We start from the raw sequence: 15,659 nt of genomic DNA on the forward strand, positions 1-15,659 counted from the left end.
TTGAAAGAAAAATGGCGCCTGGGCGAGGCTTTTTTAGGTTGATAAAGAGCTTGTCTGCCTTGCTGATAACTAGAATTTCCACTTGAAAGGCGATACAGTTGTCGCAAAGCTTTTATGACTTTTAATGCACGACTTTTTCTATTAGATACGGGCTTCAGAGCCTTCCTTCAGCTTAGATCCGTCTGTTTACCTACTTGAAATAATTAAATTTAGTGAGTCATTACATTTAGGGAGGTAACCCTGTAGTCACAAAGGTGTTCATAGTCAAGTTGAACAATTTTAACCGTGGGGCTTCCTAATCAAAACTAAAAATATATATGTACACATTTCTTTTTATTAAAAAGTATATTATATACTAAATACATACACTCACAATACATATATTTATTTGTACAAATCGTATACAATACGAGGAAAAAAATAGATATCATACACATATTTTAAAATCCCTGAATTGTTTATTTTATAAACTAAAAAATAAAAAAAAAAAACTTAGAACTTATCACTTCTCGCTCGAATCACTCTCTCAACAACTATTGAATAGATTTCACATCCAAATCTTTCGATCGTTTTGTACATTTTAAAATTTGTTCGACAATAACAACTGCTACAAAAATAATAGCTAATACTACAAAATATGAACCATATACAATATATTGATCTCTGGGCAATAGACCCAGACCAGCATCTGTAACTACAACTAAAGTTAAAATTGTCTGTAAGATAAGAGCTATTAGCGTATTTATACCGAATATTAGGCCAAAACTATCATCGCTTAAATTACGTGCCACTATAGCACTGGCTATGGTTATAACAAAGAAATATAAAATGCCAAACATAACATACATGGCATACGCTACCCACAGGATATTTGTCACCGCCGATATAATCATAAATGCTCCCATTAAAACGGAGCCAATTGTTAAAATCCATTGTGAACGGTGGACAGCATTTAGCATGCCTGCCGTCATTGCACCAACAGCTCCCAGTAGAGTGACAGTAGCTTCAACGGCACCATTGTAGTAACTTTCATGATTCTCATCGATTTCTTTCCACAAAATTTGAGCATAGGATATAACTTGTAGTTGGCCGCATGTGGCCAATGCCCACCATATACTCCATTTTAGTACTGTGGGATTTGTATAGGCGCTCACTGTGTGCTGCAACAGTAGCCGAGATGCATTTTTCCAGGAGAATTTTGGCTGTACATCATTGTTGTTTAGTGAGGAATCTGAAAAAAAAAAAGAAAATATAAAGATATGAAATATTAATGCCGATAATGTTGAATAAAAATAAAACAAGTAAAAAATATCAGTCAGCTTTGCTGACAGAGATATACCCTCAGCATGGGCAAATTGAAACACTTTTTTCACAAAAAACTTATGTATTTAGGGGGTTTTTAAAATTTTGGATGTATGAACCGACAAAAATGTTGATTAGGATTAAAGATCAAAAGTTCTGCGGAGGAGATACTTAAAAGAATGGATCGACATTGACCATTATGGAAGTAGATCTCCAGCCACAACATATGGTGCCATAGGGGGTTTTTACACTCTTCGGGCTGTTTGCTCAAAAAGTATGGACTTGCCCATATAAAAACTTTTACCATCGTAATTGAGGCAGCGAATGCAAGTTGCTTCAACAAAAATCAAAGTGATTCGATTGCAGGTCTTAAAGTGAACTTATCCGAAATTTGGTGTGGGAGGTCCGGATGGAGTGGACAAATATAGTTCATATTTGAACATGATATATATCTGGTAGATATATTAGGACGTGTAAAGTATGGACCATTTCGGCCACTCCTTTCAAAAGTTACCGTACGAATAATTTTTCCGAAAATTTTTGAACTTTTGTGGGGAAGGTACCTGAAGGGGTGGACCGATATGGCTTATCTTCGAACTTAAACTATGTTTGGACAAAATATTACTAAGGCCAAATTTTGGACCAAATCGACAGATCCGTTCGAGAGTTATCTTGCGCTCCAACCACCTCAGACGGTGTCATAGGGGCTATTTTCTCAGGAAGTGTGGACTTGCCCCTGATGAAACTTGTACCGTCGTATGGAGGGCAGTAAATACAAGATCCTAAAACAAAAATCAAAGCCATTAGAGAGCAGGTTCTAAACTGAACTTATCCTAAATTTTGTGTGGGAGGTACCCGAAGGAGTGGACCGATTGAGTCCATATTGTAACCTTATCTAAGTCTGGTAGACATTTCACGATTTGCAAAGTATGGACCAAATCGGCATGCTCCCTTCCAGAGTTATCGTACGTACAAATTTTCCGAACATTTTCGAAATTTTGTGGGGGAGGTACCGGAAGGAGTGGAAAGATATAACCCATCTTCGAACTTAAACTAAGTTTGGACAAAATATTACGAAAGCCAAGTTTTGGATCGAATCGGTTGATCCTTTCGAGAGTTATCGTGCGCTCCAGCCAGCCAGACAGACGGACGGACATTGCTCAATCGACTCCAAATTGTCTGAAACACATTTCGTCCAAACATACTTAGGGTCTAAAACCATTATTTCGATGAGGCACATTTTGCCCATATGAAAGTATATATACCCTCGTTAGCATAAATGCTGAGGGTATAAAAATCGAAGGATATACATAATTACAAATGACCCGTACATTGAATATATGGGGGTTGCCGATAGGAGTGCCATCGGCAGATTTGCTTAACGTATATAATCCTTCGATAAATAGCTGTAATCCTGGTTATAGCCCCAACATTAGCCCGCTTTTGAAAGGTCATAACCGACTGGTCTTGGGTGGCTTAATTCTAATCTTGAGTTGTGGCATTCGGTCCTTGGCAATGACCAGAGGGGTATAGCGCTGGCTGAGCAGATTGATGGCTCTACATAATTAGCGGAGAGTGCCACAGATCGCCAGATATAACCATTGTGTCACCTGGTCTGACAAATTACATCACCTGGCAACCCGTCGTGTCTCTTGGATCAGGCCATCTCCCCATAATTGCCTCCATCAGGAGACCACCCGATTTCATTACCTCTGAACGCCGCACATTCGTCAATCATAAAAAAGCTGATTGGCCGAGTTTCAGAGAGTTCACCAATCACCGCTTCAGAGAATTGCCCAATCCTTCTGATGTTCGGGTAGCGGAAAGGACGTTCCGGGACATCATCACTGCTGCAGCCGCTCGCCATATCCCTGCTGGTCGAATACCCGAAGTAAGACCAAATTTCCCAGCAGAGGCGACGGGATTAGCAAATGAGCGTGATGAGCTTCGTCGTATCAACCCCAGTGACCCCAGAGTCAGGGAGCTGACACTGGAAGTTAACAGGTTGGTCGTCGAGCATAAGCGGAACAAATGGTTAAATCATCTGAAGAGCTGCAACATTGGAGCCGGTATAGGTGAATTGTGGGCAACGGTTAAGTCACTCTCGAACCCTGGAAGAAGGGAAGATAGGACCTCAGTCACGTTTGGCGACGTTACGTTGACTGACCCGAAGAGGTGCGCAAGTAATTTCAATCGACAGTTTGTCGAGCATCCCGAGAGTGACAGGGCGAAGAGAAGAGTATTACGTCGCATCAGATCTCTTCCTGCCGAGGATGAACCACCACAATTTACAATGGATGATGTTGCCAATGCCATCAGGAACGCTAAATCATCCAAAGCGTTGGGCCCTGATGGAATCTCCATGGTAATGCTGAAGCAGCTGGATGAGCCGGGAGTGGAGTATCTCTAGCCACCCTCGTTGTTCCCGAAGTCTGGAAAATGGGCAGGGTGGTCCCACTACGGAAGCCAGGCAAGGATGCCAGCAAAAGTGAATCGTACAGACCAAATTTCGCTTTTGTCGCCCGTAGCAAAGACACTTGAGGCCTTGCTCCTCCCCAGTATCAGAAATAGCTATCAAGTTGCCGATCATCAGCATGGATTCCGTAAGCAGCACAGCACGACAACAGCACTGCACGCCAGTACCACATATATCTGTAAAGGACTCAACCAGAGGCGGCCGTGCGATAGAACAGTGATAGTGGCGCTTGACTTATCAAAAGCCTTTGATACAGTCAGACACTCCACGATGTTTGAGGACAGTGAGCAGACAACCCTCCGGCCTAGCTTGAAACGTTGGATAGTCAACTATATGTGTGGACGCCAGTCGTACGTGGAATTCAGGAATAAGAAGTCCAAACCCCGTAGAGTGAAACAGGGAGTTCCCCAAGGTGGGGTGATATCTCCGGAACTGTTTAACCTCTACCTCTCCTGTATTCCGCCCCCTCCAGACGGCATTGAGATCGTGACGTATGCGGATGATTGCACGATCCTGACATCTGTAAGAGACTGAACAACTATTTAACCGATCTTACCACCTTTTTTCCATTCGAGGAATATGCAGATTTCCGCCACAAAATCTACACTATGTTCACCACATGGATAGCGCAGTTTGGACTTGAGTTGAATGTCGTGGTCGACGGTAGCAGAATTCCGACCACAAACTGCCCTAAAATTTTAGGGGTCACATTCGACACTACATTCACGTCGTGCGCACACGCCACAGCTATCTGCGACAAGTTGAAAATTAGGAACAAGGTCCTCAAGTCCCTGGCCGGCAGCATTTGGGGTGCAGATAAAGAAACCTTGTTGGCCACGTATAATGCAATAGCTCGGTCTGTGGTAAGCTATGCGGCTCCAGTCTGGTCCCCGAGATTGTGTGATTCGAACTGGAAAAAGATTCAAACTTGCCAGAATGCCGCCCTGTTATCGTGTGAGCCATCCCAATCACCATCTTGTGGGTAGGCCCGGCCCATTCAGGGAGATCAGGAAGGATATCCATGCTCTAGAGGGAGAGGTCCAACGATACAGGAGAGAACCCCTAGATCAACAAGCATATCAAGCAGGATTGAATAGCATTCACACGGACGCAGTTGCCAAGGCTTTAAGCAATTATAGTGTGAATAAAGTACTCGGAGTACATCCTCCATCTATCGCAGCTGAGGAGCGTCAGCTGCCACGACAAACCAGAGTAGTTTCAGGATATTGCAGTCGCCTAAATTCGTATTGGGCGGAAATCGATCGCGCCGTGCAAGACATATGCCCAGTATGCGGCATGGGCCCGCACGACACACAACACCTTTTTAACTGCCCCGCCAAACCTACCCATCTAACTCCAGTGGATCTGTGGCTACATCCCATCGAAGCAGCCACTTTTCTGGAACTGGAGATAGACCCAGAGCCAGATTGAACAGAGGAACGAACATATAAACATAACAAAAACACTGTTACAACAACAACATAACATTTTATAGGCTACTGTGGGCTAAGTTAAATTTTCTATAACATTTTATAGGCCACTGTGGCCTGTGAAAAGTTTTCTAGATCACTGCGGCCTATGGAAAAATTCCTATAAAACCTAATATGCCACTGTTGTCTATGAAAAAATTCCTATAAAACCTTTTAGACCACTGCGGTCTATGAAAAAATGTTTAAAAAAATGTATAGGCCACTGTGGCCAATGGAATTTTTTTTTATAAAATTGTATAGGCCCCTGTGGCCTATGAAACAGTTTCTATAAAATTTTATAGGCCACTGTAAAATTTTATAGGCCACTGGTCCCATAAATGTTTGATTTTTGTGGAAAAATACTGCAACCATTGCGCTTCAGTTATATTTATTGATTATTTTATTAATCTTTTAATTATTTTTTTATTTTACTTAAAATTGAAGAACTTTTTCGTTTCATTGAATTTAGTTATTCTTTTCATACAATGTTTTTTTTTAGTTTTGGTATTCAACTCTTATTTTGTTAAGTTTACTAGATGCTGTCTTTTTACTTTTTTCTCTATTTCCGTATAATCTTTTATACTCTCTGAAAATAAGTTACTGAGAAATCCTACTAAAAAAGTAAAAAAGACACAACTAGTAGTAGCGATCAGTACAACAAGGAATACGCACGGTAAAAAATTAACACCAAACCGTGTGATGCTACTAAACGTTCTTGTATTTATTAACAATATACCCCCAATGTCCCCCTTTTTTACATATTTTTTGTTATCAAACACATTTCCTAAAATGTTTTCGATTAAAGAATATTAGCACTTACCACTCCTATCCATTATTTTGTTATTATGATTCTCATTAGATCCATTTTCCAATGACACCGTCGACTTTGTCGACGATTGTTGATCAACTGCTGCTGCTCCTTCGATACTTTCACGTTTATCTTTATTATCATCATCGCCGCCGCCAACAACAGCAACAGTACCACCACTACTGTCATCGCCATCATTTGTACTTTTATAGAAATAAATACTTTGACTAACACTTGGCAATGCCACAGCAACAGCTAGTGATAAGATTTGCGAACCAAACGAAATGTAATGTAATTCACGATAATCTAAAGTATCCGTTGATACCAACACTTGAGCCAAAACACCACCCAAAAACTTGCCACACAATATTGCCGAACGCGTGTGACCGGAGACAATTTGATAGCGCGATTTTTCGACTTTTGCATATATGTAGGTATAATAGGCCACCTCACTGGCCATAAATGTACCATAGAAGACTTGGCCTATTAATAGCTCCCATACGGTACGAGTCCATAAGAGAATACCGAAGAGTACAATGCCAGATAGTGCCGAAACAATAATAATGGCCTTATAACGTAAAATATCGGTAATTAGAAATACAATTACCAGCTGGATGAGTACGGAATAAGTACCGAATGGATAGATTTCACGATTCAATTCTTCACTTGTAATGTTGCGATCGGGGCCGGTTAAATATTCCACCACAAATGGTTCGGAGGGGCGCATTTCGCGAAAAAAGCCAAACGTGCATAACAATAAGGATATACGTAACCATGCTTGCATATTTTTTATTTATATTTTTTGTTTTTTTTTTCGTTTATTTGGTTTGTTTCTAAGCTGTCTGGGTTTTTTTTTTATTTTTGTTCTACTTGTTGTTGTTGCTTTTAATTGTTGCCTCTCCTGATGCTATTAACCCGAACGATCACTTTTGATTTTATTTTGATGAATATGCTTTTTCCGCGACGGAACGTGTTTCGACTCCGCCGTATTTACGATTGAATTAAAACAGTTTTGTTTTTATTTTATTATTTTTTTGCTCATTTTGTTTCTGTTAACACCTTAACTGTAATCGGATTGTGTTATATTCGTTATAAAAGTGTAAATTGCTTTTGGCCTCTTCTCTTCGGAATATATGTATTTTTTTGGTAGAATTCTCTTTTTCTATTATTTTATGGGTGTTCTCTTTTTGTTCAAATATTTTCAAAATAGTTGTTTGATGTGTGTCTGAGTGTTCCACATAAACATAACCGGTTGTTGTTATTATAGAAACTGAGTTGTATAATAGGATGATTCGTAAACAAATTCATACAAAGAACATAAGATGTATATTTATTTACATATGGATGCGAACTTCTTCTGATCTGGCGAACGGTTCTTAATAATCAAAATAGAAAAATAATTAGAAAAAATGTTTATACTTTTAGTACCAATTCTGGGCAATCCGTTCAAAATTCAAGGAAACAGTCGACTATAAAATTGTATTGAAGGCCTCAGTAAACTACTTTCTGACCATGAACGGTGCTTAAAAACTTTAGGAAACTGTTAAAAATGTAAGGAACTATAAACATAAGGTCTATACATAAACATAAGGTATTTCAGAAAGATTCTATAGAAGCATCCTTTTTTTCAGAACGGATCCTATAGAAGCACACTTTCTTTCAGAAAGGGTCTATAGTAGCACAATTTCTTTCAGAAAGGGTCTATAGAAGCGCCATTTCTTTCAGAAAGGGTCTATAGAAGCACCATTTTTTCAGAAAGGGTCTATAGAAGCGCCATTTCTTTCAGAAAGGGTCTATATAAGCACCTAGAATGGGTCTATAGCAGCACCCTTTATTTCAGAAAGGGAGCGTACATAGAAACATCGTTTCTTTCAGAAACGGTGTAGAGAAGCACCATTTTTTCAGAAAGGGAGGGTACCTAGAAGAACCCTTTCTCTCAGAAAGGGAGGGTACCTAGAAGAACCCTTTCTCTCAGAAAGGGATGGTACATAGAAGCACCCTTTCTCTCAGAAAGGGAGGGTATATAGAAGCATCTTTTCTTTCAGAAAGGATCTAGAGAAGCACCCTTTCTTTTAGAAAGGGTCTATAGAAGCACCCTTTCTTTTAGAAAGGGTCTATAAAAGCATTCTTTCTTTCAGAAAATATTTATAGAAGCACCCTTTCTTTCTGAAAGGGTTTGTAGAAGCACCATTTCCTTCAGAAAGGGCTTATAGAAACACGATTTCTTTCAGAATGTTCTTTCCGATAATTTATAGAAGCACCCTTTCTTTCCAATAGGGTCTTTGGAAGCATCCCTTCTTTCAAAAAGGGTCTATAGAAGTACCCTTTCCTTCAGAAAGGATCTATAGAGGCACTCATGCTTTTAAAAAGGGTCTATAGAAGCATCCTTTCATTCAGAAAATGTGTATAGAAACATCCTTTCTTTTAAAAAGGGTCTATAGAAGCACCCTTTCTTTTAGAAAGTGTCTATAAAAGCATTCTTTCTTTCAGAAAATATTTATAGAAGCACCCTTTCTTTCTGAAAGGGTTTGTAGAAGCACCATTTCCTTCAGAAAGGGTTTATAGAAACACGATTTCTTTCAGAATGTTCTTTCCGATAATTTATAGAAGCACCCTTTCTTTCCAATAGGGTCTTTGGAAGCATCCCTTCTTTCAAAAAGGGTCTATAGAAGTACCCTTTCCTTCAGAAAGGATCTATAGAGGCACTCATGCTTTTAAAAAGGGTCTATAGAAGCATCCTTTCATTCAGAAAATGTGTATAGAAACATCCTTTCTTTTAAAAAGGGTCTATAGAAGTACCCTTTCTTTCAGAAAGAGTCTACAGAAGAACCCTTCTTTCAGAAAGGGGGTATAGAAGGAGACTTTCTTTCAGAAAGGGTCTATAGAATTACACCTTCTTTCAGAACGGGTCTATAGAAGGACACTTTCTTTCCGAAAGGGTCTATAGAAGGACACTTTCTTTCCGAAAGGGTCTATAGAAGTACACTTTCTTTCAGAAAGGGTCTATAGAAGGACACTTTCTTTCAGAAAGGGTCTATAGAAGGACACTTTCTTTCAGAAAGGGTCTTTAGAAAACCCCTTTCTTTTAGAAAGTATCTATAGAAGCACCCTTTCTGTTAGACAGGGTCTATAGCAGCACCCCTTCTTTCAGAAAGGGTCTTTAGAAGCACCCATTCTTTCAGGAAGGGTTTATAGATGCACCCCTTCTTTCAGAAAGGGTCTTTAGAAGCACCATTTCTTTCACAAAGGGTATATTTTGAAGTACCCTTTCTTTCACAAAGGGTCTATAGAAGACCCCTTTCTTTCACAAAGGGTCTATTAAAGTACCCTCTCTTTCACAAAGAGTTTATAGAAGCACCCTTTCTTTCAGAAAGGATTTAGAGGAGCACCCGATCTTTTTTTTAAAAAAGGGTCTATAGAAGTACCCTTTCTTTCAGAAAGGATCTAGAGAAGCACCCGTTCTTTCAGAAAGAGTCTCCAGAAGAATTCCTTCTTTCAGAAAGGGTCTATAAAAGGACACTTTCTTTCAGAAAGGGTCTTTAGAAGCACCCTTTCTTTTAGAAATGGCATATGGAAGAACCTTTTCTTTCAAAAAGGGCCTATGGAAGCACCTTTTCTTTCAGAAAATGTCTATAGAAGCAGCCTTTCTTTCACAAAGGGTCTATAGAAACAACACCATTTCTTTTAAAAGGGTCTAGAGAAGCACCCATTCCTTTAAAAAGGGAGAAGTACCCTCTCTTTCACTAGGGTCTATGCTACTACAAGCACTACAATAATGTACCGTACCAAAGATCTCAGCAATCAACTTTCTGGAACATGCAAACTGCTTATGAACCTTTCTGAAAGGTCAAAATAAAAATTACCATGACTGTTTATACCCTCAGCATTTATGGGGACTATGCCAAAACATGCGCCTATGTTGACAATTATTTATACCCTCAGCATTTATGCTAACGAGGGTATATACACTTTCATACCGGCAAAATGTGCCTCATCAAAATAATGGTTTCAGACCCCGAGTATGTTTGGGCGAAATCCGTTTCAGACAATATGGCGTCGATTAAGCAATATCCGTCCGTCTGTCTGGCTGGCTGGAGCACACGATAACTCTCGAACGGATCAAGCGATTATTTCAAAAATTTTGTTTTCGTAATATTTTGTCCAAACTTAGTTTAAGTTCGAAGATGGGATATATCGGTCCACTCCTTCCGGTACCTCCCCCACAAAAGTTCGAAAATGGTCGGAAAATTTGTGCGCACGATAACTCTTAAAGGGAGTAACCGATTTAGTCCATACTTTGCACATCGTGAAATTTCTACCAGACTTAGATGAGGCTTCAATATGGACTCAATCGGTTCACTCCTTCAGGTACCTCCCACACAAAAATTTCGGAAAAGTGCAGTTTAGGACCATCTCTCGAATCGCTTTGATTTTTGTTGAAGTAACTTGCATTCGCTGCCTCATACTTCTTGAGAAAATAGCCTGAAAGTTACAAAAAATCCCATGACACCATGTGTAGTGTGTAACGAACCAACTCACGCGGGCCCTACTTCCTCCGGAAGTGGCTACCTCCTTGCCCCGGCCGTGCTCAGTCTTGGGGCAGTTCTTTTCCTTCAGAAGTAGGCTCGGTTTCGTTATCATAAAAGTAAAATAAGGTAGCTCTTATAGAAGAAGGAATAGATATGGAAATGATAGTGGAAACTGGGAAAAGTTAAGTGGGAATACAAGAAAACGATGATGATGCTACTTTAGATGCAGTGACAGATGTTATTCCACCGCTTCAGCATACCCACCCTACCGTGCTGAAATATATGTTCTCAGCCCTAAAAACACCTCTTTACTTAAACACCTTTACCTTTCGCAAATGAAAAATGACCACTTAACAGTTCATAGTGTTTATATTTAAAACTCGAGTAAATAATAGGGAATATTAAAAGTAGATTTCATATAAAATTGAGAAATTATGTGATAAAAGTACAAAAGTGTATCCTTGCAAAGGATCAATGTATTGGTTATTATCTCTATATGTATGAAATATGTGATTGATGTATCAAGAGAAAATTGTATTATTTAAGTTTAAGTGATGAGAGCTAAGTCAAACATAAAGTTAAATAGGTAAAACTCACCAATTAAATCTCGCGTTGTCATCAGGCCTGTTGACTTAGTTGATTCATGCTGAATCTGCGGCTGTTTTTTATACAAAAATTTACGTTTGCTTAGCTCACAATTAAATGGAAACTGAAATGTGAGAAAACTAATTTAAGTACTAAATTCACAACAGGAATCCCAAGGTCCTGCGGATCAATTTGATAGGATATTAGGCTTTGGAGCCTTTGATTTCATAATAAATCTTGGTAATGGTTAGTTATATGGGGAGAACATTCGAATTTCAATATGGTTTCAAAGAATGTTCTCCATCTTGAGTCACTATTTAGGAAAGTTTGGTTTGGGAATCGCCTTAATAGATTAATTCCTCTTGTTGCCTCTGGTTCTATTCACTAATTATAAATCTTGATTCACTAATTATATCGTTAAATCCGTATTTTATATTTGATGTTATATCATCCAAATTTTTGTAGACTTAAAATTGGCGTAAATCAGGGCGTCAAGGATACTTTCGTAGCAGAACAGAACTTGGAGGATTTGATATATTTGTTGGTCCTTTGATACGCCGATTCCCCCAAGAATAGGCAGTCTAATAATAACAAATATTTATGTATATGAAATGCGCGAATATATTTCATACCAGCAAAAGTCCTTACCCAAACTGTGAATATAAGTCCTTATTCCACGAAATAATTAAATGTCCTTGGATATCCTTCGTATTCAAAAGGAAAGGATATAACAGTTTTTTTTTAAATCCCTTTTTCAAATATTCTGGCACGTCTTGACAGTGTAACTTTTCGAATTGAAATGATTTTCAATATTTTCTGTACAATATCGTATGAATAAAAGTATTGAAATTTTCTAGTTTAAATTTCAAAGCCTACAATTTTATATTTTCTACAATAAATTTTTTGTTTAACCTTCGGTCACAAGTGGTTGGAGAGCAATATAACTCTCGAACGGATCAGCCGATTTGGTCCAAAATTTGGTTTTCGTCATTTTTTGTCCAAACTTAGTTTCAGTTCGAAGATGGGCAATATCGGTATTTCCCCCAATATTAAAAAAAATTCATTAAAATGGTATGCACGATATATCGTGAACTGGGCAACCAAGTTGGTCCAAACATTTGATCTCCTAAAATGGTCCATATCGGTCCTCTCCTTAGGGTACCTCCCCAACAAAAGTTCAACATTTATGTCTAAGTGCAGTTTAGGGTCTGTTCGAAGATCCTTGGGAAATGTATACTGATGCTGTTCGTTGTGGTCCCGTTTACAGCGAGATTATGTTTTTCGTGGACAAGTCCATGCTTCCTGGCATACTGATTTACTATTTAACTACCCAGGGAGGAGCCGGAAAACGGACATTATACTTGATTTTAGAAATTAAAATATTGAATTATAATCATACATTATTGTTTCCTATTTTAATTTAAAAATTTCAGTTTTTCCCCGCCTTAAGTTTCATTTTTTCTCCCGCTAGTGAAAATTTATAATTGGGTTGAAAGATTACTAAAAACTTTAGTGCGAGAGGGATATGAAGAAGGATTGCAACAATATACTTTTATAATTTTGAATAGATTCATCACAAACACAATGAACGACCAAATGCATTGAAAAGTCGAATCATTTCATTCAGAACTCTGATGGATACATAGTTTGTATAACGTATGTACAATTGTATGTTTTTTGCTACTAATTGAAAATTTAAAATACATATCAGCATTTAACATTCTCCATGTGTAATCATCATCATTCATTACGTATTGTTTGCCTGTCACTTGCATGGATGTGTCGTCGTATCCAAGTTGTTCTCTAAACAATTAAATATTGAATTAAATTTGTCGGCTTTCAATCTTTCAATTAAAAGTGACGATTCAAATTTATTTCTCAATAAATTTGTTCAGTATTTAATTACACACAACATACACCCGAGGTTGGTATGTATAGCTTTGTGTGTATTGTATTGGCGAAGGGTTTCATTGTCATTGGTGTCACTTAATTGTTATCTATTTATTTATATTGTCATTTTATATTACCAATTCAGAGCTATCAATTGTACACTTGTCATAATGTTAAAAACAAAAACACGCGATAGTTTTAAATGTTTGTTTAAAATTAACCCACTGTTTGAAATTATATATGTATTTCTATATATAAAAAAGCTATTTGTTTTAATTTGAATATTTTAAACAATGAAAGTGAATTTTATGCTAATGCGGTTTTTATCTAAACATTATTTACATTTCAATTTATAGTATAACAAATGCGTTACTGTTGTAATTCTCAATTGTTGATATATTTTGGACCGAATATGTAAAAACCATCTACATGTCAGATAAAAAGCCAATTTCTTAAATTATGAATATTTTTTGACACGAAATTTAAAGATTTACAAACAGTAGTCAGGGAAACCCGACCTTAATTATTAAAGCTGCCTTAATTGTTCGCACAATTTTATTTCTAAACAAAGTTTATTTTATCAAACAAAATAATTCAACATCTGTAATAACATAAATACATGGCTACATACAGTGGCGCAAAAATTAATTGAGACAAATCGATATTCTAGTCACTACTAAAATAAATGCATTAATATTTGAATGCACATTTCTATAATTACGGTTTTGAATCCCTTTATATTTCAGTACTAACACTTTTAAAGCTTTTGTACATTTGTCACTGTGATTTTATAACATTTCCTATTGTGGTTGATCTTTAAATTTAAAGTTTAACTGATAAAAATTTATTTATTCATTTATTAAGTCTATGGAATTCATACATTTTCTTTCAGACAAAAATTTCTTATAAGGCCCATAATTATATACGTCCCAGGGCGTGTGTGGTGAAAAAAGTAGAACACATGTATTCTTATGAGAACTACCGAAAAAAGTCGAGCGTATAATTTTTGTAAGTTGAACAAATTCAACTATGACAGAACGTTTTGTATGCATGTATGTGTGTGTTTTGTATTTTGAAAACAAAAGCCCAACAAAATCTGAAATGCAATTAATTGCAATGGAAGATTATTTACTTTACGAAAGAAAACATTTAAATAAGTTTAAATGATTTAAATGTGATTTTGTACTCAACGTATTTGGGTTGTGGAAGAAAGGTGAAATATTTGTGTACGGCCCGTCGTTATTTAGGTATAGCAGTAACTAAAGTAAAATGAATCGAACTTATTAATAATTTTGTGTGTTTGGGTCACAAAAATCTAAGATATGACTTACTTACTTACATATTTTATTGAATTCATTTACGGCTCCTGTAATGGGTCCATTACAGGCGTAATTAGTTCTGTGGACAGTTATGCGAAAAAAAAACATCTTAGTGGAACATTGAAGTTAACTTTCTCAATTAAACTACTGCAGTCAATGAGTCCATTTATCAACTTATACGAAAATACCTGACTTCAATAGCTTCTTATATTAAAAAGAGTTTTTTAGTAAATAAGACGGCATTTATGTTCATACGGTATGCATCCCTGTAAATTAGGGCTGCTCAAAGGGCGCACTTCTGCTGTCGGTGTGTGTCAATTTGCTCACTCACACAATTGAAAAAGAGAGCTTTTGTTTTTGAAATGAAAATTTTCAATAGACACATTTTTTCCACTACACAAGACAACCCAACAAACCAACATTACTCGAACAAAACATCATATTTGAATTATAAATTCTCGGGTAGCCACTGGAGAATAAACGAAACTTGATTCTCTTGAAAATAATGAATGTGTATGCTAATTATTAGCTTATCCGTGTAATTGTAGAATGTATTTATACGAATTGTTTTTCGTAAATTTTATAAAATCAGACTGAATAGTATGTTGGGAAACTATCAAAATGTTTGTGTTTCAAAACCAACACAATAACAAAATATGTTTGTAGTTGTATGATTAGCCCTACTGTAAATATATTTATTACTACTATTGTAAGAAACTGTAACGTATTTTTAAAATATATCACGCCCTACTATATAAGATCTCGCTTCTCAAAAGTAGTAGCTAAACAGAACGAAACTCAATAAATTGAAGACTACATATCAACATCAATGCTTCCTCAAGTACATGAAACCGATAATAGTGCATCATCAGTAACTATAGAAAGTGAATGAAGTACCCTTTTAAAGACTAATCATTTGGTGTTTTTTTGTATGAATACTTACAATTACCGGGTGACGTAGGGGATGGAAGATACCAAGGAACAGTCCTGACCGGTTTTAACATGGCAAAGGCCAGGATTTATCTTGGCCCCTCTCTCATCTCAAGTGGACCCTGACCACCCCGTGGTGTCACCTGGGGAGCTGCCTTTAACACCCGTTAAAGGTAGTGAGCTAACATGTGCCGCGCGTTCACCCATAAGAACGTTAAAAACTTGGGTTTGGGCGTCGGGTTAGTAACCCTCCCCTAGAAAAAACAGCCTACTATGAAAAAACAAAAGAAAAGAAGAACAAATCCCTCTAAAGTTGACGAACCCCGCAAACGTTTTAAGGACCATGATCTG

General features: G+C 37.3%; 2 protein-coding genes across 6 annotated transcripts in view; one reads left to right on the forward strand and one right to left on the reverse strand.

Moving 5' to 3' along the window:
• Positions 1-15,659, forward strand: part of LOC141394876 (uncharacterized) — a 36,798-nt gene that overhangs the window by 7,029 nt on the left and 14,110 nt on the right. The gene's annotated exons all lie outside the window — the stretch shown is intronic.
• LOC141394877 (thiamine transporter 1) lies at positions 317-7,063 on the reverse strand. The gene is made up of 2 exons (XM_073969980.1): positions 6,068-7,063; positions 317-1,231 (listed from the first exon to the last, which is right to left on the reverse strand). Exons 1-2 carry the CDS (start codon positions 6,837-6,839, stop codon positions 534-536), a joined length of 1,470 nt encoding a protein of 489 aa, XP_073826081.1. The 5' UTR covers positions 6,840-7,063; the 3' UTR covers positions 317-533.

Source organism: Musca autumnalis, unplaced genomic scaffold (assembly GCF_047663935.1).
Source record: "Musca autumnalis isolate F117 unplaced genomic scaffold, ASM4766393v1 scaffold_2, whole genome shotgun sequence".
Lineage (NCBI taxonomy): Eukaryota > Metazoa > Arthropoda > Insecta > Diptera > Muscidae > Musca > Musca autumnalis.